General features: G+C 36.2%; 1 protein-coding gene across 3 annotated transcripts in view; it reads right to left on the minus strand.

The window, feature by feature from the left end:
* Positions 1-12,149, minus strand: part of LTN1 (listerin E3 ubiquitin protein ligase 1) — a 69,142-nt gene that overhangs the window by 30,674 nt on the left and 26,319 nt on the right. For all 3 annotated transcript variants that reach the window (XM_086675800.1, XM_086675801.1, XM_086675802.1), the window contains 8 exons: positions 10,606-11,415; positions 8,593-8,634; positions 5,889-6,078; positions 5,159-5,398; positions 4,196-4,349; positions 3,280-3,424; positions 2,356-2,542; positions 711-870 (listed from right to left, as the gene is read on the minus strand). In XM_086675800.1, coding sequence (XP_086531926.1) covers positions 711-870; positions 2,356-2,542; positions 3,280-3,424; positions 4,196-4,349; positions 5,159-5,398; positions 5,889-6,078; positions 8,593-8,634; positions 10,606-11,415 — 1,928 coding nt within the window. The remainder of the gene's footprint in view (positions 1-710; positions 871-2,355; positions 2,543-3,279; positions 3,425-4,195; positions 4,350-5,158; positions 5,399-5,888; positions 6,079-8,592; positions 8,635-10,605; positions 11,416-12,149) is intronic.

Below are 12,149 nucleotides of genomic sequence, written 5' to 3' on the forward strand. Positions count from 1 at the left end.
CTGATAAGGCAAAGCATATTCAAAACATCACAGGCAAGTGAAAAACAAAGAGAGGCAGTTCAACACAGTAACTTCAATAAACTCCCGTCAATTAAGGGGAAGGTTTTGTGTTTACAATCTTAAGACCTATCTGTAACAACATACAAAGTATAAGGTTTGAGAGTAGCGGGAAGGATGGACCACAGATGACAAAACAACTTCTACAAGGCTTCTATGTCTTTCATTGTCATCTGCCCCATTCCTCAATGTAATTTATGGATTTAAGAACACAGGCAGGGGCGCCTGGGTGGCGCAGTCGGTTAAGCGTCCGACTTCAGCCAGGTCACGATCTCGCGGTCCGTGAGTTCGAGCCCCGCATCAGGCTCTGGGCTGATGGCTCAGAGCCTGGAGCCTGTTTCCGATTCTGTGTCTCCCTCTCTCTCTGCTCCTCCCCCGATCATGCTCTGTCTCTCTCTGTCCCAAAAATAAATAAACGTTGAAAAAAAAAAAAATTAAAAAAAAAAAAAAAGAACACAGGCAAAGTTCAAATATCTCCCTAGATGAATAAATCAAATACTCAGAATCCACGAAGTACTTATTATTAAGAACTGGGTTTAATTTAAATCAACCCTCTGAAAGATTAGCATTAAGTGAGCTTAACATTTTACAGAAACAAAGCCAAAAGCCAGTAAAACAATCATATAAAAACGGAAGCTGAAAGGGATTCTTACCTGTTAAATAGCAGCTGTAAAAGGCCAGAGGTATTACCAAGTCCACATAAGTTATCATATGTAATATTCATCTTTTGAAGCATTTCACAAAATCCAGTTAGAAAAATAGGGGGATTGTCTAATTCTTCATACCACTGCAGTGAATAGAGCAGTTCTGCAACTACAGAATGGACAACACATTATCAAGTGGACTCTGTGAAGGAACTTTTGATCATTTTCATTTCACCGCCCCATTTTCAAATACTGCTACGCCTGCCAGTCTCAAAATATCTGTGAACTGATTTCTAAATCTGCTTTGAGATGTTCAGTGATAACGAAAACTGAGATCATTTGTCTGATACAAAATGCCACTCTTCTCCCAAATCTTATTTGGTCCCTTTTCTAATCAGTGAACAATGTGACAGGCCTAAGTTACCAGAGATAATGGAAGAATTTCCTACTCTTTGCCACAGGTGGTAACAAGTTACACAAAGGACAAACAACTAAGGGCCCCAAGACCTGAGATGAGAAGTTCAAGCCAATGTGTTAAGAAATGGGAAACACCATGATATAGTAAACAGGGCATGGACCTCGGTGAAAGACTGGTCTGGACTCAAATTAAGCTGTGTGCATAGTTAGCAATTAGAATACTAAAATCTAGCTCAGGGACTGCTGTGAGAATTAAATGACCAAGAATCTCTCACAAAACCTAGCACATCATAGGTTTTAACACACAATTATCACAAGTCTGTTTTATAAAGCCATTTATGGACTTTGGAGTCAGAAGACTTGAGACCTGGTTTAAAAATCTAATCCTATCCCTTACAAGCTAAGTACCTCTAATCAAGTCAAGCTAAGAAAACCAGGTAACAAAAACCATAATAATAATAACTGACAGGGTTGATAAGAAGCTTAAATACATAATGTTGTCAGTTTGTAATTAGTAACACACGCCACAAAAACACACTATTGCAACTGCAGGCTAATCTCCTTGCCCTTTACTGCATGTGGAGTTGGCAAATCAAGAAGTATTCCAGCTTTCTTCCACAGGGCATATATTTTCCTCTAGTAACTATGCTACAGCTGAAGTTTTACAAACAAGACTGACAGAGAAATTATGCAAAACTTCTACCTTTAACACCATTTTGTTTAGGTCACACTGCTACTTACAATTCTACACCATTTCCTGGAATGGGGGAATTTTAAGTCCTAAATCCCCATGGGATTCAACATTTGGACCTCCACTTGCCAGGAAAAAAATATATATCTACATACATACCTATGTATCCCTATCAACACGAAGGTATAGTGTTTTAAATCACAATCCATGATGAAACACTAAACTCAACCATTTTCTTTAGAATCATGCGCCATAGGACCTAGTACTGATGTCTCGCCAGCTTAAGTAACTGATCTTGTAACAAATTCTGCTCTACAGCTAACAAGATTATAGAAAATTTCAGTATGTTTTCATCCGATTTGCAATTTACCATTCGTCATTTAAGTAACCTCAAGTTTCTCATCACTACAATAGTTAATAGGAATGGAAGATTCTTGATTTTTTAAAGATTTAAATTGCAGAGTAATCAAAAGTATTTCAAAATTATACTTAATACAAATTATTTCAAAACAATGCTATTATATCTGAATGCTCATATATACTTACTTATTTTCTCAAGCTCATTATTTTCTAGGACTATTTCCTTTTTCAGTGCAACTAATATCATTTTGCTCAATAGTGCTGAAGTACACAAATGGCTGGGAAGTTTCTTTGCATCTTGTTCTTTAAAATCTGTTTTGAAACACTCATAATTCAAACTCAATCTTCCTTCTAAAAGAGGTCTATGCAACCACTGTAAAAAGAATACATTCAATTATATACAAAAATCATTAGATATTCTAAATTATTTACTATCTCTGCAAGTAAGACAGGGAACAAAAATGAGCTTATCAATCTTCACAATGTTATTAGAATAACTTCAAAAATGAAGTTATTACTAGTTTATCAATAAAATCACAGAAGCCTAGAAGTTTGGGTTTTGCTTCAGGAAATTATCAACATGTGTATTTCTTTAAGACTCCTTCAGGACAGAACTAGATCTAATTCACCTCGTACCGTGGCAACTGCCAGTGTCTCACAAACAACAAATATCCAATATGTGAGCATTCAGAGACGTAAAGGCAAAGCAAGATACTTGTTTCATTTACCTTTTTTTCTCCCAAGGATAAAACAAAAGATATTCATTTTGCTCAATTTTTTCCCTTCTCCAGAATAAAATTAAAATGTTTAAGCTTGGGGCGCCTGGGTGGCGCAGTCGGTTAAGCGTCTGACTTCAGCCAGGTCACGATCTCGCGGTCCGTGAGTTCGAGCCCCGCGTCAGGCTCTGGGCTGATGGCTCAGAGCCTGGAGCCTGTTTCCGATTCTGTGTCTCCCTCTCTCTCTGCCCCTCCCCCGTTCATGCTCTGTCTCTCTCTGTCCCAAAAAATAAATAAACGTTGAAAAAAAATTAAAAAAAAAAAAAAAAATGTTTAAGCTTGCATGAAGTCCAAACTTCAGAACGAGATAAGCACTGTCCAATCTCAAACATACCTGCATTGGAAGAGACTGTCTCATCTTTTCCCATTCACTGTTGCTTGGCATTACACTTCCAATATAAACTCCCAGAAGATTAGTATCTTCACTTTCTAGAAGCATATTTAGCAAGTCATCAACAGCACACAAGAGGACTTGAAGACTGAAAATAATGCAAACAATGTGACAATCATGGTTATGCTATGACTAACTTGAGCACTCTGGTACACACTAAATACTATGGCAGGGAACACTTTACCTGAACAAAAAGACCAGTAAAAATGAAACTAAGCAAGTCCTTTACCCTGTATCTGACATACACACCATCAAATTGGGGATTTAATACAACATTTATAGTTTGAAATTGAGTGCTGCTTCTGTATCAGAATGAAGGGAACTTGACCTATTTTGGAAAAGGTATTTCAGAAACACAACTACCTCATTATATGGGGGGAGAAGCCATGACGATCAGAAAAAGATATGACCCAACCCTAAAAGTCTCTGGATGCCTTCTCTTCGTTTTCACTTCTATAAATGGATTTAGGTATGTGGTGTGAAATATATTTGCAATTCAACATCTTAAAACAGAGGCTACCAGGGCCCCAAAATTAAACAATGAAGAATAACCACGATGTGTGGTAGTCATGGGAGGTTATGGTTATAATCCATACCCACAAGACACAGGATAGCACTACGATCACGTCACCAGCATAAATTAGGAGTCCAGCAGATATAACAAATCATTCTTGAATTGAGTTTAAATTGATGATCATTAAAACAAATTCCTTTTGGAAAAATATTTTTGTCTGGGTCTTCTCTTAAGAGTCCCGTAGATTTCTTACATAACAAGTCATTTTTCATAGACAGGCTGTAATTTAAAGACAGTGATCAGGTATTGAAGAGATACTGTGCAAATGAGTACAAAAAAAGTTACCTTTTGATATCCAAAGATGAAGACTGAACTTGGTTCTTCAGCCACAGAGCAGACAAACATAGGAAGGTACTCTGTTTACATGTACTGCCAGTTTGGTGGGTCAATAAATTCACACCAGAGAGCCAAGTATTTTTCAGTTTACAGACAAGAAAGTCTAAAATCAAGATGTCAACAGTAATTTGTAATCCCTGCGAAGCAACTATAACCAGTACAAAATGTATGAAATAGCTCAATGCAGACCTGAGATTTTTAAGGTACCGTTAAAAATGGAAAATATAAAATTACCATTTAATTGCCAAAACAAAATAACTATGTCATAAATATGCAATAATACAAACTAGCTCATGCCATATAAATGTAAACATGTTAAGATTTTTAAAGTTAGCTCTTGTCTACTCTTATTTACAAGAGCATTGTCCTTTTGGAGATGTGAAAAATATTACACCTTTTCCGAACAGAGTAGTATGAAAGAAAGGGTTGGGGAGGAGGGCTCTCTATCGATACTAGTGTTTTTTAAAATGCCTTTCATAATTAAGTCTCAACATATAAGGCAATATAGTCCTTACAAAGGCAATTTCAGTTTTATTTTGATATATACCAAGAGTGAATAAGAGAAGGACATATTAATATACCCTCCTTTATGAATGTGGAAACTGGAGCATCAAGAAATTAAACAACTTGCCAAACAACAGCTCCTAAGTGAAAGGGCTAAGATTCTAACTCATCTATCATAGCCCCTTCCAAAACTGTTTCTTTGATATCAAGAAAGAATTTAGACATAAGGTCTACATATACCTTTGACTTGGTTTCTAAAGCTGAAAGTGTTTAAGATTTGTAGCCCTCTCCTCAAAATGCTTTCAACTTTCAAGTACATTATGATTCAATTAATAAAGCCTGGGCACTTACACTATGAAGGTCAGAGCCGGAGATTCCCAACAAAACATTTGAGCAGTAGGCTATTACCTGGCAAATGTGTTTTTTCTTTGTTCTGAGCACATAACTGAAAGAGAGTTAATAATAAGTCTTCAGAGGATGGCATTAGCAAGCATCCTTTTGCTGAGCTGAAATAGTTATAGGCCACATCACAGATAAAAGACACTGATGAATCATTATTTTCAGCTTCTGACAATTCCTTTACTTTGGATAAAGTTTCATGAAGTTTAACAATAATTCTTTCAACATATACTTCTCCAATCAAGTAATCTAGAGAAAAAAAGTTCACACAAACAAAAAATTAAAAAATATTAACAGTGTGTTTTTTAAAATCTTACTTTGGGTTAACAACCACTTAAGTCTTTCCATGTGTTTAAAAAAAAAAATTATGTATTAGACAAAAGAAAATTGTATCAACAAATCAATCTGATCTCTCACATATAAAAACTCTCATGTAAAAGAGCAGTTTTACATTAAGTTAAAAAAATAATAAAAAAAAGCACAATGCTCTATACAATTAGTGAATAACTTTGCTAAACTCAAAACCCTTTAAAATGTAAAACTTTTTAAAAATATTAAAATGTCTTCCAAGTCATGCTACAAGGCTTAAATATTTAGGGTGCTTACAAAATTAAAATAGCTGCATGAATTAAGTCTTGTTATTCTCAACCAATAACATACAGACTTTGTAACATGGAATCCCTTCCAAAAGTGAAAACTTTATTGCCTACTAAAAAACAAAAGCCCTATTTCTGCTTACCATTTTTAACATGTTGGGATAATACCAAGCTTAGAAGAGCCCATCTCTCCGAGAAGTAAGAATCAGAAGATACTGTGGATTCCAAGTCCTTATGACAAAGATGATCTGCCAGGGTTACCAATTTCTCTCCAAGGATATCTCCTTTTAGCCAAGGAGTTACTAAAGCATGTTTATCTGAACTAGAACATGCCTAAAACCATAAAATTAAAGCAAAAATTTTCAAGATCAAAAAGCATATCTGCCTATACTACTTGTACCATATTACCTCCCTTCGTCATCATGACCCCAACACTAGCCCCCACTCCTCCTCAAGTTCTAAGGCGGCTGATACCGTCTCTGTTCCCCACTAAGCCTTACTTACATACATTTTCAGGCTATTTTCCCAACCATAAATATTCTCTCTCTTCTTTATCAAAATCCCATCCATTCTTTGAGAATCATTACAAAGCCAACCTGCTTTATGAAGGTTCCCCCATCCACTCAAGCCCATACTCCTAACTGCTTTTCTCTGAATTTCTAAAGCACTTACTGGATTTTATTATTATTTATAATGTCTCATCTGTGTATGTCTTGTTTCCAATGAGATTGTAAGTTCCTTGAGAGCAGAGACTGTCTTAAACTTCTTTGATACCTGCTATCAACACTGCAGATATGTTCAATGAATAACGAACGGATGAACTTTGAAGACAGATTTTAAAATGCTCTATGTATTAAATTTTTGTTCATTAATTTTACTAAAATTAAAGAACAATTAATACTTAATAGTGGTAAATACTTCAATATGAACAATGGGACATATTTCCCCAAATTCTCTGCAATAGTAACTGGGGCCAGATAGCTAACAGCAACTGGTTTATTTTCATGGGGTGGGGAAGCAAGAAAAAAAAAAAAAAAACACACAAAAAAACTGTAAATCCACCCCCAAAAGCATGCTGATCCATGTTCCCAGAGCTTCTTTTGCTTTAAGGGCTGATAAGAAAGGAATTTGCAACTTGGTTCATTTCAAAGCAATCTGGAAAAAAAAAAAAACAAAAAACCAAGTGCGGATTGGGTAGTGCCTAAAAACTGTTTGTTCTTTATTAAAAAACTGTAGGTAACCTGGGCTTTTATTTTAGCCCAAGCTTTGCCAATCTTCTGGCTTTATGATCCTGGACAAATCTCTTAACCAATTTGGGCCTATTTCCTATTTTAAAAATGAAGATTAACCTAGAAAATCACTAACGTCCTTTTCTGATTACAAAATGCAGGTTGTTTTTAAAGAAGCTGAGTTTATGACTCTGACCATAAAGTATAAAGTTGCATAAAAACAAAGAAATCTGGAGTTTAGATGGCTATAATATTGGTTTTCCTAACACAGTTTACTAAATAAAACCCATTTATTTTATTGAATCTAGGAAATAAACTTTTGAGTAAAATGTCTCTCAAATTAGAAAGATATGATGTACAGTACTCATTTTAACATATCCATAGAAAGAACCTCACCAGCTTTAAGGGATGGAGACATCAGTTAGTCATGGAAGTACAGGAGGCAAACACTGGCCATGAACTTCTAAATACTGCCCAGGAAGAAAATAGTCTTCCCAAAGGTTAGGAGTATTTGAGCTAACCAGCAGGCACATTCCTAAGTTGCAAATGGGTATGTCTTCTCTTATCAAATTACTTACTCCCTTTGTTCTAATTCTAGACTTACCAAGTAGATTTCTGATAATTTGGCTTTTCATGTAACCTGCCTATAGAGAGAGAAGGTACTGAGTAAACTAATATAAATGCTGTACTTCATACGTTCTATTTCTCATTGAAAAACAGTAAATTAATATTCTGTATTTATTTTGTAAAAATAAACTATTGAGGGAAATAGGGAGTCACTGTTCAGCGGGCACAGAGTTTCAGTTTTGCAAGATAAATTCTGGAGACTGGTTCACAATGAGAATATACTTAACACTACTGAACTATAAACTCAGAAAGAGTTAAGATGGTACATTTTGCTATGGGCGTTTACCATAATTTAAAAAGAAACTTGTAAATTAAGGAGTTATCTGTGTATGTGAATTTTAAAAATAATAAAAAATGCTAAAAAAGAATTTTAGGTAACTTAACAGTGCAAAACAATCCCCCCATTTCTATGGTTGAAAAGTGTTACATGACTTACATCTTCATTGGGGAAAAAATACTTTAAAACTTCTAAATTGCTTATGTTCCTTGATTTCTTTTCATTATTTTCATCACTAATTTTCTTATTTAGTCAAGTGGCAATCAGACAAAGTCTGAAAGATTTTAATTTGCCTGTATAGTATTCCAAAGCAGGACAAATTTAATTTCTGAGGTGTTCGAGCCAAAGCTAAAACCTCTCAATCTACTTCTATAGAAGAAAAAATAACTAGGATAAGAGTAGAAACCTGTAGTCTTAATTTAAAGATAACCAAATATTTAGTTCTCCCTTTGTTATCTTCCCAGGAAGATACTGGATTTACCAGAGCCTTTTCAGTCTTTGCTGATATTCCTAACCAGAAAAATAATACTATAGAAAGGTAAACACCTAAACCTAAAGCCTTCCCAGGTTATGGGAAGAAAGCTACAATAATAAAGAAGTTTTCTAACACAGACACTTGACCACATACCAGCATGTGAATATGACTAGTTTTAACTTCTCTGTACTCATAAATGCAAAAAAGGGAGGAAAAGAAAAAAAAAATCCCTAAGATACCTTTTCAATGACCTGAAGAATAGAATTCCATTTCAGATTCCCCTGAAAGAGAAAAAAGAGTTAGAAATAAATTTTTAGAAGGAATGAAGTCACTATGTAATCATAAAAAAAGCTAAAACATTTCTAGCTACTCCAGCTTTTAAAAGTATAGACTAGGGCGCCTGGGTGGCTCAGTCGGTTAAGCGTCCGACTTCAGCTCAGGTCATGATCTCACAGTCCGTGAGTTTGAGCCCCGCGTCGGGCTCTGGGCTGATGGCTCAGAGCCTGGAGCCTGCTTCCGATTCTGTGTTCCCCTCTCTCTCTGCCCCTCTCCCATTCATGCTCAAAAATAAATAAACGTTAAAAAAAAAATTTTTTTTTTAAAGTATAGACTAAAATGAACTATTGGGACCTTATCAAAATAAAAACCTTCTGCACAGCAAAGGAAACAATCAGCAAAACTAAAAGGCAACTGACAGAATGGGAGAAGATATTTGCAAATGACATATCTGATAAAGGGTTACTATTTAAAATGTATAAAGAACTTATCAAACTCAACACCCAAAAAACAATCCAGTGAAGAAATGGGCAAAAGACATGAATAGATACTTCTTCAAGGACGACATCCAGATGACTAACAGACACATGAAAAGATACTCAATATTACTCATCATCAAGGAAATATAAATTAAAACCACAATGAGATACTACCTCATACCAGTTAGAATGGCTAAAATTAACAAGTTGGGCAACAACAGATGTTGGCAAGGATGCGGAGAAAGAGGATCTCTTTTGCACTGCTGGTGGGAGTGCAAACTGGTGCAGCCAGTCTGGAAAACAGTATGGAGGTTCCTCAAAAAAATCAAAAATAGAACTACCCTATGATCCAGCAATTGCACTAGGTATTTATCCACGGGATACAGGTGTGCTGTTTCGAAGGGACACATGCACCCCAATGTTTACAGCAGCACTATCGACAATAGCCAAAGTATGGAAAGAGCCCAAATGTCCATCAATGGATGAATACATGAAGAAGACGCAGTGTGTGTGTGTGGGGGGGGGGGGTATATATACATTACAATACAATGGAGTATTACTCGGCAATCAAGAAGAATTAAATGTTGCCATTTGCAACTACGTGGATGGAACTAGAAGGTATTATGCTAAGTGAAATGAGTCAGTCGGAGAAAAACAAATATGTGACCTCACTCATATGAGGAATTCAAGATACAAAACAGATAAACATAAGGGAAGGGAAGCAAAAATAACATAAAAATGAGGGAGAGAAGGGGCACCTGGGTGGCTCAGTTGGTTAAGCGACCAACTTCAGTTCAGGTCATGATATCGCAGTTTGTGGGTTCGAGCCCCGCGTCGGGCTCTGTGCTGACAGCTCAGAGCCTGGAGCCTACTTCAGATTCTGTGTCTCCCCCTCTCTCCACCCCTCCCCTGCTCATGCTGTGTCTCTCTGTCTCTCAATAATAAATAAATGCTAAAAAAAAAATTTTTTTTTTTTTAAATGAGGGAGACAAAACACAAGAGACTTAAATACAGAGAACAAACTGAAGGTTGCTGGAGGGGTGGTAGGTGGGGAGATGGGCTAAATGGGTAAGGGGCATTAAGGAGGACACTTGTTGGGATGAGCAATGGATATTATACATAGGGGATGAATCACTGGAATCTACTCCTGAATCATTATTGCACCATATGCTAATTAACTTGGATGTAAATTGAAAAAAAAAAAAAGTATGGACTAAAATACTTAGCCTTTCATTGCCGAGCATTTGTCACCTCACCATACTTACTCAACACATACCCATAAGCCTCACACACTTCCCCATCACAATCAAGAATATACTGCTTGCCTGTGCTTACTTTGTCAGCACACAGACTAAAATTGGAAAGAATATGCTGCTCTTCTTTAAATAGTCAAGAAACGACTCAAGAATAACCTCCATGCAGGTCTCATTCTACTCACTTATAATTAGTGTAGCGATGTAAGCCACTATAGTTTAAAGAGATATACAACAATAATACCTCAATGAGATCATCCAAGACATACTTTCTTTCCATATTATTGTCACAGCAACAGAGGGCACTGTACAAAATGTCCACCAAGAAACCAGCATCCTTCCTTTGATCTTCATTTAGCCAACCTATCAGTTTCTGGTATAAAAACTGTACAGCAGGATTTTTTTCTACAAGTCTGGCTATTTCAAGACGTTTGGCTTTGACAATACTCTGTTTTTCATCACATAGTAGCATTTTAAATACTTGGGTTGAAGAGAAAGAGCTGAGCAGAGTGGAAAGAAACTTTAGATGTTGCTCTGACTTTTGCTCATTGACATAATTAATACTCATCGCTGCTAGTTTACAGACCAAGTCTTCCAAAGGTTTCTTCCTTAGTGGCGATACAAGGTCTGAACAATTATGAGAGAGAGAGAGTTCAGTCATTAATTCAGAGCCTTCACTGTTTTCGCCTTCGGAGGAGACACATTTTTCGTTCTCTTTATTACTTTCAGGCAGCTCGTCAGCAAATCTAACCTTACCAACTTTTTTTTTATTTGACTTCAGTGAGCTCTTTGGCTTCTGAAGGACCTGTAACAGGTTAGAAACACCTGACACGGATTTCACATCAGCTTCTGGCTCATTGATTTTCTCCACACAGATCTCTGACAGTCTTTCCCAAAAATTCAGTAGTACTTTGTCCAAACTGTGAGCTATTTTATCATCTTTTTCCACATCTGCTTTGGCTTCCCAGGAACTTAAGGTTTCTGCTAAATGGTTAAATAGCTGCCCATCTTGCAATCTTGGGTCTTTGAGAACTGCATCAATAAAAGGAATCAACTAAAAGAGAAGGCAGAAATATAAAAGTTCAGTTTTCAGGGGAAATAAAATTTAAACACAGTATTTGTAAAACATTATAAAGTTCCACATTTAATAACTGAAAAACATGGATGTTCCCTCCCAAAACTCTGAAGAGTTAACTTGAAGATCATTTTCGTATCATACAAAGAAGTTAATGATTTCACTGCATTCCCCTAAATTACTTTTTATGATATAGTTAACCAAGATTATTGATCATTAACAAATAATACAGTTTTCTTTGCATTTTCTGAACTTAATCCAATTTTTTACTTTTTTCTAAACCAATGTGAAAGACAGTACCCACAGAATTCGGAATTCTTTTCCTTAAATTACAAAGATAAGTTAACTGAGACATAAACTAGGATCTAGGCTTATATAATTTCATTAATTTCCTAACATAAGGAACCATATTCCAGAACCTGGTCTCATCACTGGTTCTAAAAACCAAGCACAATTGTTCACACACAAAAAATAAATGTAGCTGAATATTTTAGAAGTAACAAGATGATTATTGTGTAATTTATACTTAATATAAAAGGTCACAAATGGGGTGCCTGGGTGGCTCAGTTGGTTAAGCATCTGACTTCGGCTCAGGTCATGACCTCACGGTTTGTGGGTGCAAGCCCCATGTCAGGCTCTGTGCTGACAGCTCAGAGCCTGGAGCCTGCTTTGGATTCTGTGTTTCCCTCTCTCTCTGCCCCTGCCCCACTCGT

This window comes from Puma concolor, chromosome C2, assembly GCF_028749965.1.
Source record: "Puma concolor isolate L17-30 chromosome C2, mPumCon1.1.hap2, whole genome shotgun sequence".
NCBI classification, from domain to species: domain Eukaryota; kingdom Metazoa; phylum Chordata; class Mammalia; order Carnivora; family Felidae; genus Puma; species Puma concolor.